Source organism: Chrysemys picta, chromosome 4, assembly GCF_011386835.1.
Source record: "Chrysemys picta bellii isolate R12L10 chromosome 4, ASM1138683v2, whole genome shotgun sequence".
NCBI classification, from domain to species: Eukaryota; Metazoa; Chordata; order Testudines; family Emydidae; genus Chrysemys; species Chrysemys picta.
Genome location: NC_088794.1, coordinates 64,181,144 through 64,200,096, shown reverse-complemented (window position 1 = coordinate 64,200,096; position 18,953 = coordinate 64,181,144). Strand labels below are relative to the sequence as shown.

The 18,953-nt window shown below is 42.4% G+C and overlaps 1 protein-coding gene and 1 long non-coding RNA gene across 8 annotated transcripts in view; one reads left to right on the top strand and one right to left on the bottom strand.

Moving 5' to 3' along the window:
- The window catches only part of WT1 (WT1 transcription factor), a 48,455-nt gene extending 44,772 nt beyond the window's left edge, over positions 1-3,683 (bottom strand). Inside the window, exon 1 of one of the 5 annotated variants that reach the window (XM_065592469.1) lies at positions 2,926-3,683. In XM_065592469.1, the coding sequence (XP_065448541.1) occupies positions 2,926-3,316 (391 nt within the window). In that variant the 5' untranslated portion in view covers positions 3,317-3,683. Of the gene's footprint in view, positions 1-881; positions 904-2,925 lie in introns of those variants that run through there. The other 4 variants (XM_065592468.1, XM_065592471.1, XM_065592470.1 and 1 more) reach the window with 4 other exon arrangements.
- Positions 3,684-3,771: 88 nt separating this feature from the next.
- LOC122174384 (uncharacterized) overlaps positions 3,772-18,953 on the top strand; it is a 92,225-nt gene continuing 77,043 nt past the window's right edge. The window contains exons 1-2 of one of the 3 annotated variants that reach the window (XR_010600553.1): positions 3,772-3,926; positions 5,732-5,836. This is a non-coding gene — a long non-coding RNA (uncharacterized LOC122174384). The remainder of the gene's footprint in view (positions 3,927-5,731; positions 5,837-18,953) is intronic. The other 2 variants (XR_010600554.1, XR_010600552.1) reach the window with 2 other exon arrangements.

Below are 18,953 nucleotides of genomic sequence, written 5' to 3'. Positions count from 1 at the left end.
CTTTGCTGTCTCTTTATTGAAAGTAATTATTTCCCCCTAGAGATAAGCTACCAGGTTTGCCTGCAGTAATACCCAGGTCCAGCCAAAGGACTAGTAAGTACTCTTCTTTAAATGAGAAAGATTGGTTTAACTCTCCCAAATAATTTCTTACGCTAGTTTTAATCAAAATGGCGAGGAAAATAAGTTTACTGTGGCTAATATTCTCTAAGAATCGATTAGAGGGAATCGCTCTGACCAATTGCATTCGTTTCTCCACCCACACAAATGCGCTAAATTTTAAATATTAAAATTAATTTATCTTAATGTCGTTCGAACCAAAATTTCCTTCCCATCTGACACTGTTCTCCCCACGATGATCTACAAGTATTTTTTAGTATACAGATAGAAAATCTAACCGAGAATTACTGAATGTATAGTTTCAGAGCTCAGAAAAATATAAAGGTAGCCGTATCTGGTGTTGAATTATTAAAACGGAATTACTCTTATTTTGAGCAAAATGTAGAATGCAGCTTATTTCTGATGGTCACTGCAAACAGATATTTAAAACAGTTACTATATATACTGCCCTTGTCTGTGTCTTAGAAGTGGTGGTCTTCTCCTAATCTTCGCTGTTGTTTTTGTTTAATTTTTGCTGGAAGACTCCAGAAATACTGCACATATAAATTTTAAACGTTTAAGCAAATATAGAAGAACTTCTTTGGAGACATTAGGTTATTCGAAAAAAGGCTAAACAGTAGAAATCCAACATCAGCCCAGGTGCACAAACTGCAAAAAAAACCCACACACACCTCCCGCACAAACACAGAGCAGATATTTGAAAAGGCGAATGCTCTTTAATTTGCAATCATGGAAGGCGTAAGTTTCCCATAGCGTTATTTTACCTAACATGTCAGAGAGTACAGGATACCCTGATATTCCCAACTACTCCATTGCCCAGTAACCTGTGCATTAAAATAATAAAAATAAAATATCAGTTTAAGACATCCTCCGCGCTCGGACACGCCCAAGTGTCAAATAAATCTGAAACATCTCCCCCTCCATACATAATTCCAATAGTGATCGCTTTTCAATAACAAGGCGTTTGAACTACTTTTGGAACCAAATAAATGAACGCTGCTCAGAGATACTTTACGTTTACTACGGCCCTAGAATCAACGAGCTTTGCATTTTCGTTTCAATGACTGCATTGCTGAAGTAATTGCTACAGTAACTAAATATTAAATAATTAAGCTCAAATACTTTATTTTTCCTATATATTCTTAGCTCTTTCTCCCCAATGCCTATTCTACAACCCACGACGCAATTCAAATAAAATAAATAATAATAAAAGCCCAGTTTCTTTATCGAGATGGTGGGTTATCAATATGTATTACAATGAGGCACTTTAGAAGATAAGCAATTCAGCTATGTGAATATTGCACTTATTCCCCAGAAGAAACCCTGCTCTTGAGGTTGACAAGTGTGTGTGTGCGTGCGCCCGAATTGTAACCGATCTGGTGCAAGGCAGTAAGAACACCTTTGTGTAGAAAAGATTTGTTGCCCTCCTCTTAAAAAGAATAGTACATACCTTTGAGAAAAGATAATACAACCTGCCTGAAGGTCTCTTCCCATCGGATTAAAAAAAAAAAGACAACCCCCGATCAGGCCTCATTTAATTTATCTTAAAATCTCATATTCAATCAAGGGATGTTCTCAATAGATCTATAATTATATTTTTCCAGTTTTAGGTTTAAGATAATTAAACCTTATATCTTAATGCATTTAAGATAAATAATTAGTAGTTGATTACATGAGGTATTTCTATACAGCAAACCCTTAACCAAGAAGCCATTGCAAGCTTTCAGATGCCCCAGGAAAGTGTTGCACATCGAATAAAAACGACGCACTTATTTCTTTCAAACGGGGTGAAAACTGAACCTTAACCGCAGTGCTTCATTATATGTTGCTTGGTATTTTCCCCCTTCCCCGGTCACATCTGCAGATGTTTAAATTACAGCAAATGGAAGGAAAATTCTTAGATTATAACTACGTGTCCACACTTAGGGATTGCTGGATTTGTGCTAATAGATTTTCCTGGTAATTTAATGGCTACTGAAAATACCGGTAGTAGTTTCTCTGTTATTCCCTTCCTAGGAGATTACATTTTAACACCACATTGAGATTATCTAAATGTCATCCCATTGTTTGGTTAGTTCGGATTTTGTTTTTAAAATATCTTCCAACGGGAGATGCCACAATTACGCGTTTAGTGGAGAGGGAAAAGTGGGCGTGTTATTTCACAGCTTCTAAACGTTAATTTAACAACTAGAGGGCTTCAGATTAAAATATATTCTAACGGAAGTGATGTATTTACGATGATCCATTAACAGTTTAAGATAATTCCCCACTTTATACCAGATATTTTGGAAGTTAATTCTCTAGATCACCTTGAGAGTAACCTCATCAATATCTGACTGTCTTGAAGCCAGCCCCACTTCGAAACAAAACTCTGCAAGGAGAAAGTTTCCTGGTCTCGCCAAACAACAAGAGTGAACCACCCACCTTCACTACAGAAGCTGAGTCAGAACTCAGTTTAAGAGCGAATAGAATAGCAATGCCAATTCGTATATTATTTTAAAGAAAGCCTGAGTTAGTGGCCAGCCCAGTTTAACACCGGTGTGCAATGGAAGTCCCTGTAGAGCCATGACTGCCAGAACTAGGTCTATAGATGTTGGTCCAGTTTAAGAAGGGGGTTCTCTACTGAGTTGCACGCGGAAGAGGACACGCTGGGAAGGGGCTCGGGTATTATATTACCCAGCTGCTGCCTGGCGGGGAACAGCCAAGGCACAGCTCTGTTTACAAGCCTGTCGGGATTGTAGCATTAAGAGGGAGAGCCCCATAAACCATTCCCCGAGCCCGGCGGCGCTGGGCGCGAGCTGGCCTTACCCTGGTTGCGGATGGCTTGCTGGCTCTCCAAGCAGTTGGGCAGATAGGGGCCGTTGGGGAACATCCGAGCCTGGCTGGAGGGCGCCTGGGTGGGCGGAGGGGCTCCGAAGGGGCCGTAGCGGCAGGCGCCGGCGGTGCCGGTGAATTGGCCGGAGAAGTGGACGGTGAAGGCGCTCAGGCACTGCTCCTCGTGGGGGTCCGAGGCGTTCCAGCTGGGTTCCTGCTTGATGAAGGAGTGCGGGGCCAGCGAGCCGTAGGACGCCCCCGGGGGGAAGTCCAGGACCGGCGCCCACTGCGCGGCGCTGCTCACCGGCATGGCGCAGTTGCTGTTGCCCGGCAGGGAGGACACGGAGGGGAGCAGGGCGTTGAGATCTCGCACGTCGGAGCCCATCTGGTCGCAAACTTTCCTCCTGCCGGAGAGCCAGTCCCCCCCCGGGCCGCACTTATTCCAGGGGACCTGCCCCCTGCCTGCCAAGCCAGAGCCCGGCTCCGGCTGCAGGCACCAGGCTGCCGAGCTCAGCCCCTTGGGGGAAGCTTGCTCCGGAACACAAGTCCCCGGGTCCAGCCCTGCGGGAGCCGGCAGCAGCGCCAGGGCAAGGTTGTTCTCCAGGTTCACCCCTTACTCCGACAGCACCGGGAGAGCGGCCCGCGGCTGGCTGGGGAGAGCAGCGGGGCGCGCGAGCCGCCTAGAACTCCGTACCTCGGATGCTGCCTGTTCACCCTCAAGTTCCCAAAGCTCAAATAGCGGGGCTTGCACGGGAGGAGGAGTCAGGGGCTCTGATGCTCCATTCACACAACTTCAGCCTGCTCTGCTGCGCCAAGCCAAATCCAAAGCACTGGAGGGAGGGGGCTGGCTGGGTGCTGGGAGACTCTCTCTCTCCCCCTACACGTTACTCCCACCTCTTGGTGCAAACGCCACTAACCCTAAAAGCCCTCGGGTTTGCCTTTGCCTTGAGCGAGGGTCCGCAGCAGGCAGGTTATTAGATGGCTCCAGGTGGTCAGTAAGTACACGCTAAACGATTTCAGATACGAGCTGCTTGCATGTGGAACAGTTATTGGCACAATTGGGATAGGGGAGGGGGATCTATTACAGGCAATCCGGGGAAGGGGGGGGGGAGGATGAGCTTTTCCTTGCCAGAAGCATGAATGAAAGACACAGTTTTAAAGAGGCAGAAAATGTGTCTTTTCATTGCAAATCTCTCGTTACTAAAGGTCCCAAGAGGAATTAAATACTCCTTCTGCGGGCAAGTGGAAGCTGTAAGGACGGGCAGGAGGAATTCACTCCAGTAAATGTGATGAAGAACTAAGAGTAATAAGATCATTCATTATCTGGCAGGGTAACGCCTAATTGGCCTGATCTTTTGTGGCCGTTTTGCGGGGCAGGGGTTGGAATTAATTGTCCGGATATTGGGGAGATATCAAGAACTTCCCTCCTGGGGCAGCAAGTGTGACAGGGCTCCTTAGGGTACCAGAGTACTGAGATCTTTGTACGAATCTCTCCCAAGGCTCAAACTGGAGAGGACCAGAGCTATGGAAGAGAATCACAAGGAAGGCAAAGGGCAGAGTAACACAGCAAGGGACTTTAGTTGGCTGGCCAGTGATACTTTAGTGTGCTGAGATATATGGGATTCAGTCTCTTTAAAAAGATGTCCCCAATTCTACTCAGCGAACTGATATTTAAATGAAACATACAATCCCATTGAAATAACTTAGCCAGCAGCAGAGCCGTACACAATAAATAACGGGGACTGATGGAATCTTTGTTTCCAAAGGATTCGCCTGGCACTTCCCCCCCGTAGAGAAGCCCGGCCTCAGCAGCTCTTCTTTCACCCGGGGTTAGCACAGGGGGTAGGACCGTGTTTTCCCGGGAGACCTGCAGCCTCTGCAAAGCAGGGCCTGGGGACAGCTTCTATTCGCGATCCCATTCAGCGCACCTGCCCTTTCCTTTGGCAATGTTACCCGCTGACATTGTCCCACGGCTCGCAGAAAGGTGAGCCACGTTAGCGCACGCTCTGGGCTAGCGCAAAAGGCCCGGCTGGGCGTCCGGCGCAGGTTAGCACCTGCACTGTCCAGGTGTCCCCAGCCGCCTGCTCTCCTATCCCCCGCTCTAGCTCCCGGTTAGATGTTCATCCTGGCAATGAAACGCGCTGAATGGAATCCAAACAAACTGCAGGGCGATGAGCAATTAAAGCCTCATCCACAGTCCACTCCAATCAACGGGGACGGGGAGCATCACCATTGACTTCAAGAGGCTTTGGATCAGGTCCTTACAGAGGACGGGGGTCATTAGAAAGCCTTGGCTGGAAACACCCACTGACTCTGGTCCGTGTGAAATTTCCTTCCAACCCTCTCCCTCTAGAGATCGAGCTCCCGCCACAAGCGACACTTTCTCCCACGGGATTGGATTTTGCCTGCAGACAACAGACACTTAAGGCAGGGAAAGAGACCGATACAAACCCATCTTCAGCCCTCACAGCAGTTTGTCTTGTTGGTGTTCTCTGCCCTACTCAGCCAATAAAGTGGTGGTAGTTTGTTCGGTTTTTTAAAGCCATAACACTCTTTCCAAACACGAAATAGGGGCTCCTGTTCGGTTACCTCCTTTTTTCAAAGTTACTAATAAATCATCTGCTTCTGAAAGACGCTCCCAACGCCTCATATAAACAGGGTTCTGATAGTTCCTCGATGCTATATTTTGATATTACACGCATATTAGATATCTTTACATTTTGATATTTCATGCATATTCCACGAGAAGCGAAACATTCCAAATCACTCGGTCTGTGTACTTTGTATTTTTTCCCACCAGGCATAATTCAACCTGCATAACATAAAATTCTCTACGGGACATGTAGAATATTAAACAAAATGCAGCAGTCACTCTCGAACCCCACCCTGCAACCTTCTGCTTTGGGTAGGTAAAGATAAAAGATCTCCTTTCAATCTCAACGAACTGCAATTAGCATCTATCTGTACAACCGAACTTGTCATAGTCTACATAGCAATTTTCACTGTAATCCTTTCCCCCCACAGCATCAGAAGTTATCACACAGCATTATCAACTCCGATTTTATGTTTTAAAATAATAAAAGAATCAATACAAATAACCGTATTTAAGTATCAGGGTCTGAATTTGTTTTCTCCCTTAAAAATTAACACAACTAAATGTTTTGTAGTTAAGTGATTAAACTACATGATTTTGAGAAATAACGTTTAAGCAAATATCTTTTAAATCACGGGTTGAATATGTAAATTGGTCTTACTACTCTAAAAGGAAACAGATATTAACCCAAAGGCAATCAGCGAAATGTTCCTGTTGCAATAATCAAAGATCTCCCAGGTTTGAGGATTTATTGTTAAGTGAGGATTAAACTAAAGAGAAAACTGTTTGGTATAGCTTCCAGAAAATTGCTTGTGAAATTAGAACCCATTCTTTCAAGATTACACTGATTGGTTTGTTTTTATTTCTGTTTCCTCTCCTACTTCCTAATGTGGTACAATTTAACCTATCGCGTAGCGTTTTTGAGCCATTGAAAGGTATATATTCTGCTAGCTACAATTGTTATGGAATTTGTTTGTTTCAATAGTTTATATTATAAGTGCTTTATAATCTAATTAACCTCCAGTACTGAACACTACAAAACATACGTGGAAATGAACATCTTTGAACTGTTTATACCAAGTATTTTAGGGATCTCTTAGCACAAAGGCAAAGTCTTCCTAAAAGTGGACTATCTTATTCTTTAGTAAACTGTTTGCTTTGTTTAAGTAACAAGAATTCTTACTGAACAGAAAAGGTAATTTCCTCATTAGGGAGGATTGCATTATTCATACTGTCAGGAAGATTTAGGAAAGCACTTCCAAAACTTCCCCTCTCTCAGATGAACACAAAGTGGACAGAATCTAACAAACAACAAACTTTAAACCAAAACAAGGAGCAAATAAATTCCAGCAGGTTCTGTGTTTATACCCAATACACCCGCTCCAGCTGAGAATAAGGACTGACAGGGTGAGGGAAGGGAAACAAGTCATTTTATACCCCCCAAAAAACAAGTTTAATTTGTTAAAACTGTGCCTTATTACAGATAAATGTAGAGTTGGGTGAGATAGGTGTTGAAATGTTCCTTGCTCGTGTGTGATCGTTGCTGTAACTGGCACAGGTTACATACAGTCTTTACGAGAGTTTCACCTGACCCTAGCTGGAATGCTAAGTATACATAGACTATACGCTAGGAGGACACATACATTCCTGAATCGATCAATCCATCGCTTTTAAACAGTTTTTTTTTTAAGAGCCAGATTCAGGGGCATGTACTTCCCAACAGCGATGCCCAGCGACTGCCACCCGAGAAGATCCCACAGGGCAAAGCCAAAAAGAAATATCAAATTGGAGACTTCTATATTTGTCTATACTACTGGGTTGAGCAAAGAAATCAATAAAAGATTGGGTGGAAGTCTATTTGCCAGTCAACTAGTCCTCCCTTGCCAATTATCAAGGGAAAAAATCAGAAGGGAGATCACAGAGAGCCCTTGGTAATTGGCCATCCCCACCTTTTGCAGTCATTTCCTCACATTCAACAGGGCACCAGGTTAAAAATACCCCTGCAATAGATGCAGTTTATTGTTGGAGTTGTTTTCAAATAAGAACTAAATGTCAAGGTCAGGAGCGTGTCCGATAACTCAGGAAGGGTTTAGTACATGCATCCACTGAGCTCAGAGCCCTCTTCTTCCAGAGTTAAAGCGATTCCAGTGCGTATGTATGTGTGTTGAAGGAAACGAGTCCTTCCCAAGTTCATTTTCAGATCTAAGGAGCAAACCCAGGGACCTTCCCTATTTCAAAAAGAACCTTTAAATATAGCTATATATTGGACGGAGGCCCGATTCTAATCTCAGACCAGTGTAAATCAGGAGCAACTTCACTTAAATTAGAGTTACCCAACATTTAACAGTTCAGAATCTGGTCCCTTGGCCTCAAAACAAAAGATAGGAACATAGGAATTGCCAGTCCGGATCAGATCTGCGGCCATCCAGTGTCCTGTCTCTCTGACAGTGGTCATGAACAGATACCTCAGAGGAAGGTGTGAGAGACCCAATAGACAGATGTGGGATAATCTAAGTGCCCCACTCCCACTTTAGGTCTCATCCAGCCCTCCCATACTTAGAAATAGGTTTAACCCCTGAAGCAGGTTTAATATCTCTTCCAACTTTTTAATAATTAATTGCGAAATAATATCCAGAAGCATTTATTATTCCAGCACTCTGGTGCAGAAATTTCCTCTAGATCCCTGGCAAAATGGGCTTTGGGAACCAACTATACACACTGCTGTACTGTCTATCCTTTCTGCGTTTTTCCCCTCTTATTTTTCTCCCTTCCATTCCACCAATTAATGGGCTGATAATTCTTATTACGCTTTACTAAGCACCATAAATGATCCGCACATGGCTTGGGGGTGGGGAAGAATGACTTAAACAGAGATAAATTCCCAACAATCCCGATCTTTGTTCACGCTGTTCCGTGCAAACAGAGGGATCTGTCTCCTTTCACTCAGGGAGCTGATCAGGGTTTGATTATTTAAGTGCCAAGAGCAGCAGAAACAAAGCTGTGAACCATCTCCAGGAGTCCAGGGTGCAGGGAGCAAAGAGGCTGAGAGAGGCAGAGAATTAATCACAGGCCCGATCCTGCATTCCTCCTGAGCCTCAGAGTCGCGCTGAAGTCACGTTTATTTATTTGGAGTTTAAAATGCGCCGCAGCGGAGGTTTCACTTGTTATTTACAAATAAACCGGTTACAAGGTAGGGATGCACTAGGAATGCAGGATCGGGCCCTCAGCCTCAAGGGAGAGGATCCGACAGTTATCGGGCGAAGAGGAGGATTCAGACAAATGTGGAGTGGGAAGACAGATTTCAAATGTGAGCTTCTTCTCTGTAACATGTTCCTTCCTTGCAAACAAATAATCGGATTCGCTCTCGGCTGCGCATTAGGAAAGTCAGAGCTCCCAACCCTCGGGAGCAGATATTTATTTTCCTCATAGTGCGTGGATCAATTTCACTGAAACCGCGGGGAAACAGAGTCGCTTCCCTACCCTTACCCTTCCCTGTCAGCCTCTAGTCTCAGCTGCATAGAACTATTAGGTCTAAAGGGAGCAGCAGGACGCATACAACTCCTGCCAGCCGGTCCCTCCTTGTAGGGTTCCTTATTCCATCCCCATCCGAGCACAGGTTCCGCAAGTGCGGAACCCCGGGCCCAGAGCGCAGCATTCCTTTCAATGGAGAGCGCGTCTTACAACGAATGGCGCGCTCTGGCCCAATAGCGGCTGGATCCAGCTCTTGTTCTATCCACACGGGCAGTGCATTCCCCGTGTGCTCCCCTTTTGGGTCCACGGGCGGCCGATTGATTTCACAACGCGGACACCAGCCCTGCCCTGGCATGAGGGGTAGAGATCAGTGTTGGAAACAGTTCTAATCGCCACAGAAGGTGCAGACCTAGGACACAGCCTGAAGCCTAACTGGAGGGTGTGTTAGTGTCGTTAGCTGGGGATCAGCAGAGCAGGATTTTCAGTCCAGTGCAGAGGAGAGAACAGCTTCCTCAGCTGGAGATTCCGGCGAGGCGAAATCAGAGGCCGTTGCCATCCTGGGGTGGTGGACGAGAGCTCCCTGACCATCCAACTGAAAGGAAGCTTTAGGTTCACGCTCGGACCAGCGGTTACTCAGGGAAGCTGGAGAGAGAGCGAGAGGGGAGAGTGACTTTGCGAGGGCAGGAAACAACTGTGTAAAGGAATGTTTGATAAAACGAATCTCCAGTACATATGATATGTATATATTATTGTGAGATCAAACGGAGTGTGCTCTGAGGGAAAAGGGATTCCCTCTCCCCCCAAACTCCTTCTTTAAACTTTGGCATGCTGTCATCAACATAGAAGGAAAGTATGGCTGGATTCTGTTAGCTCATCGGCACCAGGGAATTAGAAGCACTTTCAGCCGGTCTCTACCCTGCTTCCTCTGTAACCTTACAAGCAATGTACAACTGTAAAAACAGACAAGGAACCAGCTATCTGTCAAGATGCGTGTACTCCTTAGTGAAGGAACTTAACCAAGTAATAAATAGTGCCAGTGACCTCCCTTTGGCCTCAAAGCAGGACCAAAGTATGCGTTATTAGATCCCAGAGCAGGCAGGCAATTGGACTGCAAAGCCTTTGGAATCCCAAGATGCTGGCCAATGAAAAATGAAACTGAACCAATAACGCTTAATTAATACATGTGCCGCGCTCCAGGGGCAGTGCCGGCGCAGAGCTCTCATCTGTAAGTGGTGCATGTCTAGGAGTACAATGATAATCACCCTGCAGTCCCGGCGGGAGGAGAGGGAGCAACACTACTCAAATATACATGCTGGACACTTCGGAGGTGTGTGATGGAGATTTTCAGCAGCGTACAGGGGATTTCCTTAAATCTTCTCTGCACGTTGCTTTGAAAATCTCAAACCGGTACACATCCTGCGCTTGGCTCCTGCAAGGGCGGGTGCGGGGCTTTACGGATTAACTAGTGTTTAAAATGTGTGACCTAAGCACACAACTCTTTACACACACACACACACACACACACTTTGTTATCCTGAACAGTGTAAGGGAACCACACATCATCCCTAGTTTGTAGGATCTAAAGTCCCTGCGCTTGGGGGTGCCCCAGAGTGTCAGTTCTCTGGCTATTTATGAGCAGGGCAGTCCACTGGAAGGAATTCCTTTCCTCATGACAGACCCGTCTGCATCGGCCAGATCCCAATGCTACAGCCTGTTCCGTACCTTCCTTTCGATCGCAGAAATCCATTGACTATTATTGCATTTGAATTTCCCTCCGGTTCGGGGAGGCTGGATTCTTCTGCATTCTTGTTTTCTGTGCTGCTTGGTCTTGCTTGGGAGTCGAGGAAAGGCTAGGAGCTGACCGAGCCCTTGTGAACTGCTAGGAGACCAGTCTGGAGTTTATGGGAGGTTGCGTTCACCAGTATCAGCAACTGACAACAAGTTTGCTGCAGCTCTATTTCTTCCCTCACTTGCTCCAATGTCAATGCTGTACAGCACTACAGTAAATATGCCACAGCAAAGTGTTCCACTGTTCTGCGGACGCCAAAATAAGACAGATTTGGGGAGTTTACTCTATTATTTTACCGTAAATCTTTGAAATTCTGGAACTAATTATATAGAGGATATGTCTCAATTTGTTCTGCATTAATGCCACATTGGGAATGGAGTCAGGGCCACAGCCAGAGCACATACTCGAGCACATGAAATTGATGAACTGAGACTTGCTGCTAGTCCCGAACACACCATCTGGAATTCCAGTCTGAGGTTACAATTAGAACTTCTGACCCCAAATTCAACTTTGTGGAGAAGGGAAAAAAAAGTTACTTACTCTGCACCTGTAGGAAACAGTGTTCAAGTCTCCCTCTTTTGAAAAAAAGTCTCTCTCGGTGTTTGATAATACTTCTAGTTCATACAAATGCCTTTCACCGAGCCTGGGTTTATTTCATTATCTTACATTTTCCCCTCCTAATTTTCTTGATTACTGGCTTTAATTATATCATCACTGAAAGAATTAACCAATAAATAGGGTTGATAAGTGTTCTTTCACTTTGTTGAGGCATCTGACAAAGGCTACAATAATGATCTAGCTCTATGCTTGAATTCTTGGTAGGAAAAACAACAACTAGTGCCTGCGCCTTTTAATAGTGTCATAAATAACTGGGCAGCTATCATTCCACTTTCTGTAGTAACTCTTCTCCTGTTATTTAGTCTCACCTTGCACCCCTCCTGGATGGAAATGGACTAAAATGAAGTACTAGGTAGTACAGGGGTTCTGTTAAAATTTATTACCAGACTGCTAAGACAAAACTGAATGTAAATCATCAAGCTGTATAAGGTCATAAAATATCCCTGTGCAGCTAGCCTTAGCCAAGATTCTGGTGAATAAAAGTTCATATAGAACTAGATATCAGTAACATCTTTCAGATCTGGTATATATGACATTTTAAAAGTCTCAGATGTACAGGGAGATATACTTAGAGTAGCTAAAACAATTATATCGAAATTTTATTGGTATTTGGCACTTTAGTATATGCTTTTTGTTTTTACTTTAGGTAACATGTTGCAGTTTGATTCCATCCTTTTCTCTCTGACATTTTAAAGTAGTAAATAATTTATTATATAGAGAAAGGATCTAAAAGTCACTGAATGAATCAGAAATGACTACTTTTAAATATGCTAACTGGGAGCCAAGGAATTAATCTGATCTATAGCTTGGTAGACTACAGCTTAAAGCAGATCCATCCTTAAATATAATATTGTAGATGAAAAAGTAGCAAGTCACCCCTGTCCCCTATAAAATTTATGAGAACTCTGAGCCATCTGGCATTTTGTCTGTGAATCCAGATACACATCTGGAATGCAATGGAAGGATTTACACATTCAAAAGAGGTGGGAAAGGTCCAGCTAAAATAAGCACATTATGCCAAGTCACTAAAACAGAGCTCAGAATACTTATGACAACTTTGATGAGTAAGTGAAGCCTGTTTGTGACTGGTACTGACACAGAAGATAACCCAAGGTCTCACTAACCTTAGCAAAATAACAGGGCAGTATTGCCCTAAGGGTGAATTGTTCTATAACAATTTCTCCAATGGATTAGGCACAAGCATGTTTTCCTACCATGTATGGCTTCATGTTTCATTTTTATTTCTCAACAAACATTTAACAATGCAAGGGAAGTCCTAATTTCAGTTTATTCTACCCCTTTGTAGTAACATAGGGCAAAGATACAGGATAGACCAGATTCTCAACTGGTATAAATCAGTATAACTCCACTGGAATTCTGCCAATTTATTCCAGTTGAGAATCTGGTCCACTTCTCTAAAATCTTGTTCTGAACCCCTGGGTACAGAGGAAGTGATGTCAAGTGAGTGGCTGCATCCTTAGGCCTCAGCAGTGCACTTCAGTACCTACCTAACTTAAGCACATGCTTAAAGTTAGGCATATGCTTAATACCTTTACTGGGACCTTGATTCTATTTTAGGGGGAAATTCAGAGTCCCCTCTTTGTCCCACTGCATAATAATGACACCAGAACCCAAGAATATGAAGGCTCTAGCAGTGTGTTCAGTGGTTAGAGCAGGGACTATGAATAGGACCCAGAGTTTTAGTTCCATGCGCCTCTATTTACTCACATATACAATGGAAATAGTGATATACTTACCTATTCCACAAGGATGTTGGGATAAAGAGTGCTATATACATGCATACTGTTGTATTTTGTGCAGCATCACTGGGTCAGTGCTCTCCCAAAACTCTTTTCTATGGCATTTCTTGTCAGGCATTTCTGTGTCTGACAAGCAGGAATATGAATACATTTTGAAATATGTAAAATATACCAACATTAAGGCTTGCACCATTCCATCATTCAAGTTGAAAATGAAGGATGGAAGGAGCTTGTCCATATCTTAAATACACAGTAACCAATCTTTGTGGGGACAGCAGTGGTTGGTGGCATGTTTTGATATTCTTGCTGGCAGCAGATCCATAGCAAAAATGATGGCCCAGTGCTGTGGAAGACTTGGAATGTGGCAGGACCACTGGAATCCCACTGCACAATGGGATCTCATGCTGCTACCCATGCAAGATGTCAAAGCTGTATGTGATTTGTTTGTTCCTTTTGGTGCAGGAGGAGTGAGTGCATTTGCATTTAGTGGCCAACACATGCAGTCTGCCAAGGGGAGAGTGCAGAAAATGCCAGGGCTACTGCAACCCTCATAGTACTGTACCAGCCACAGAGTGTCTCCACTACTTCTTCACACTGTGGGTAGAGGATTCCATGCTCTCAGGCCCTAAGGGCACAATCATTTTACTGGATAGAAGTCAAGGGAATAGACACTTTCATTCAATCAAGGCTGATCATGCTTAGAATTCAGATGCTCTGTGCTTATCAGACTACTTCATACAGTGTTCCTATACGGGCACATGTCTATAATGCTCACAGACACATACTCTCTGCCCTCTATAAATGGATCCACTTAGAACACACATTCAAGTATGTGGAAATGAAGTACCTATACTGAAGGCCAATACCTTAATCATTTCTGTATGGTTCTTGAAAAATAAATTGCTGGAAGCAAGCAATAAAAAACAACTTCAAAAAGTGACTTCTCACAGCCCTTTATTCTGCATCATTCCTTCCACCCCCCAAAAACCCACATAAAATTTGCTTCCTTCCTTTCCCTCCCCCATTAAATCCAACTCTTCCTTCATGTATGCACTGTTGCATATAACATCCAACCAATTTGCTGAGAGGGTAGACAATCAACTGTAACTCCCCTCAACTTCAACTCCTTCCTCACACCCCTTCAAAAGTTTTTTACTGTCAGTGTTCTGAGCAGGTTTTAACAATGGGTTCTGAAATAGTCCTGAATACAGTCTGTCCTTCTCCTGTCTATTCTGGTATTTATATGGCCCCCAACAGTAGTACTGCAGCACCCATGTTTTCCTTGTTTACACTTGCAGATAAACTGGGCTCAGCAGCACCACCATCGCCCCCCCCCCCTTTTTTTTTTGTAGTTTTGATAAACTTTGAGGCTGGGGAGAATTGGAACTGAAGTTAAGGGGGAGAGGGGGGAAAAAATCACTCGTTAAAGCAGAGTCTTAGGGCCAAATTTATCTCTGGTGTAAGCCTAATGGAGTTACATGAAGAATGAATTTGGCCCTAAAACAAACTTAAAAATAACCAATGTTTACATTCTACTATTCAGTTGCAAAATGTTAGAACAAGAATTAAAGAGACATTGGAAGTCTGCTGTATCTAGACCAATCAGAACTGTTATTTATTTGTCTTCTTTTCTCGTTGGTTCATTGTAGAGTTAAATGACATGCAGATCAGACTAAGACTACCTTGGTGATACCTTACCTAATCTCTGTTCAAAATATTAAACACATTGGTGGAAAAGAAACAGAAAAAGCAAGGGACAAAGAGACCCTGTCAGTTTGTAATTTATGGTTTCTTTAGAGAAACAATGAAAGGAACAACCAAATAAGTGCAACTCCTTTCTTTAGATTACAACACAAATGATTAATCGTTCTATGAATAGATTTGCAAGTAGCACCACCATGCTAATCAAGATATAAAAAATGTTTATGAGCAGTTGCTTAGAAAAAACAAGATAAAGCCAATGGAAATTTGATACTGGTCAATAGTGCATTTATTCAAAATGTATCACTGACTTAAAGTCTCCATAAATTCTTTGTAAAAGAAACTTCCATTGTGATCACTGTTCCACATCTAAGTGATTTATTTTTTCCCCTTTCGTAGAAGTTAGATATATCTCACAAAGTCCAAGTTATAGATCTATTGACATAGATTTAATCATGCCCTCATGAGATAATAAATATTAAATTCAAATAAGAAGATAATGCAAGGAAAGTATCTACAAGAAATGGATATTTTGATTTATTCATAGATTAACTCACATGAAGAAACTCACATTTCTATGTAACTTGTTTCCAAATTCAGAGGATCCACATTTCCAAACGGTTAGCTCTTGGGAACAGAGCAGATGGATTCTGTACAGTTTCAAAGAGGTTTCTTAGCAGTTATTTATCTCATTGCCTCACTCTAAGCAGCATAATTCTTTGCCCTCTCTATCCATACTTGGGGCCATTAATTCTACTTGTTTTGATGATCTGCTTGCACAGATGTATATTTGTTGTGTGTGCCTACATTACACACAAGCAGTATACTTTGAATAGTTTATAAAAAAGTACACTCAGAAAAGACATATTGAAATACCTGGCTGTCAGTCCATTTTCTATCTCCAGGAATTTTGTTCCCCAGACCAAACATAGTATTTTGCAAAGACATCCTCTTTTTGACCTTTATACAGTTATTGCCTTCAGTGATTCTAATGTCTTGTTTGGGATCATTCAAATCAAAATGGTTTCTCAGTCTTATCAATTATTTACAGAAAATCCTAGAGAGCAGTCCAAGTAAATGCAACAAATGGTAAGTAGGTTTAATGTCAGCTAAAACTTGTGCAGAATTTTTAATCCAGTAATATTCTTTCAGATTAGCTGTTAGAACCAGTTTCAACCAAACATGGAATTAGCAGTGAAACAATGCTATTTATGAGTAGCAAAATGTTCAAACATTGTTTTGATGAACAATGGGGAAACCAACAAGATCACCAATTCTCTGGTATTTACATTTGCTTTTCTGGAATCATTGTGGTAATTTACCATATTTTATCAGTTTCTGTTCAAGCCACCTACACACACTTCTTCGATATTCTTGACACTTACTGCAACATCCCCTATAAGCAGTTTGCATACAGATGTGGTAAAGACTAGAGCCCAAAGTTTCAAAGCTGCACATATAAATGCATGTGGAATTGTGCACCTACTTTACACATTCAAATGTGCATGCAAATCAAGTAATTGTGTATGCATGTGCATTTGAGTCCAACTGACCAGGTGCACATGCAACTACCTGATTTATATGCATGGTCTGATTCTGAGTCCATTAAAGTCAATGGCAAAGCTCCCATTGATTTCAATAGTACAGGATCAGGCCCATATAGTCTGCACATGTACATTTGAAAATGTAAGCCTAAAAGAGCAAGTTTATATCTGTCAGTGGCAACACAATATTAATGGAGAAGTATCATCCATTCAGAGGTTCTGAGAGTCAAGAATTACATTTCTCAAATCACAGGGCTTTTCTTGGAAGACTATTTCATAATCTAACAGATCTCATTGTCAGGAAGCTTTTCCTCTTTTTCTTTGTTGGTCATTTAATCTATTACTCATTATACCCACTTGTAAGATCCTAGATAGTTCTTCTCCATTTTTCATGTTTACATGCTTCACATATTTATAGGATGGTTTGTCCCTCCACCACAGTCATTCCTTTCCCAAGCTATATGTATTTAGTTCTTTTAATCTTTCCTCATAAACCCTCTCTTTCTCCTATGAGCTCCACCCACCAACATTTTCCGGTATGGAAGAGCTCAGAACCAAACTAAATATTCTGGGTATAATGGCATTTTGGGATATCCCAAAATGCAAGATTTTTGCAATCTGGATCTCAGAATCATCTTAAGCAACTGAGTGGTAGTCCAAATGAACACAAGATCGTCATATCAGCATAGGAAGCTTTGGATGGCATCGCTAGATCATTTTTTTAGTAGACCCTTAGACAATATTTTCTCCAGACAATGCCCTAACTATATTAGTTCCATTGTACTCGTCACAAATTAATGTAATTAAATACATAACATTTATAGTGATTGTTATGTTCAGAGTATTTTACAAACATTATCTAACCCCGGCATTAAGACATATTATTCCAATTTTCGATACAGGGAAACACAAGGCAAATACAAGTTACTTGTCCAACACCCACAAAAGGAGAAACGTTTGAGCTGGGACTAGAGTTCATGAATTCCTGTCAACCAGTCTCATGCTTAAACACTATGACACATTTGTCGCTTTGTGACACAGTGACACTTTATTTTGCTCCTATCATCATAGTAACTAACCCTAGGGAAAGCCAGTGGAAACTGTTTTTAATGTTGGAATTGTGCGGTGCATTTCCATGAGTGAAATAAGATCATTCCACAAACTAGACCTTATTACACAATTAAATCTCACCTACACAATTTACTATTTTATAAGGTCAGAGACTGACAGACTTCAAATATACATAACTAGGTTAGTTAAACTGCAGATACTGAAAATCTTATTTGGTCCTTCAGAACTTAGCAGTACCATGCATCTGAAGTTGGGTCCAAATCCAACTGGGAAATATTCTTGCATAGAAAACACACCATATTTTTTAGTAAGCTCAACCATTTTTCTTAAAGACATGCATCCCTCTTGTGAAATATGTCACTGCAGACAGACTCTGAAGATAGCATTTTTGGAAGATGACAGAACTGAAACAGATCTAGGTCATCATAAATATACCATGTCACTGAGCAAGACAACTCAGAGTCTGGATCTTTCATTTGTAAGAGAAGGGCTAGGAAATGTCACTGGAATCCCAAAATAAAACAACCATCCCAGGAAAAGAAAACACAACAAACGTTCATGAAAGATATTTCAACGTAGAATACATGGTGTTCAAAGGTGCAGTTGGCACACATAAAAGCAGCAGCAATTTCATGTTTAAAACCAACCAACCAACCTCACATGCACCTCCATGATCTCTAGATATAGGGTTAGCCCTGGCAGTTGTGCCCCCTGTGTTGTAGGTCTGAGCCTGACAGCTACAAAAACATAGTACATTTGGGGTTGGTCAAACACTTATCACCCTTTGGAAAGATGTTTTGTCAGAAGAATTTGAACATCTGGTAAGGGACTTGGTGCACTTGTCACTGTGTGAGCCAGAGTGGGCGGGGTCCCCAAGTTCACCTTTCAAAGTGGAATGGGAATCATAGTTGGCTTTCAGTTTTAGGAGAGGGCATACCCTCTACCTCCTCCACTTCAAACCCCGTAATATAGGTCCCCATACAGCAGCAGCAGCAGCACACACATGGTATATGTTCTGAATCAGCCCTGACCATCCACTTAGGAATTATATTAAACTTTAATCTTACAGAATTGTTTGTCTTTTTTAAAAAGATTCTCTCTCTCTCCCTCCCTCTATGCTTTGATTTATGTGCCATTTTTTCTGTTTGCTTTCTTTATAGAAGAGAAAAATATGCTTTGTCACTTTAAATCACTGATTCTTTTTGGCCCATCCTCCCCTTTTAGAGGAAACTGGAAGGATCTCCAACACGCATTTTCATACCAGGTACATGAGGCTGCTGCATTTTAATACGCTTATTTTCAAGTAGACCTAAAGAATGCAAGTGTCTTAGGGCCTTATGACCAGTAACAAAACTACATGTACCATGTTGGCCACACTGGAAGCCTGTTCCTAAAGACGCTGCTTGTGTTTATAAAGTCTTTTGAGGTGAGGGTTGCACAGTAGAAAAACATAACAGAAATTTAACAAAGGCCAC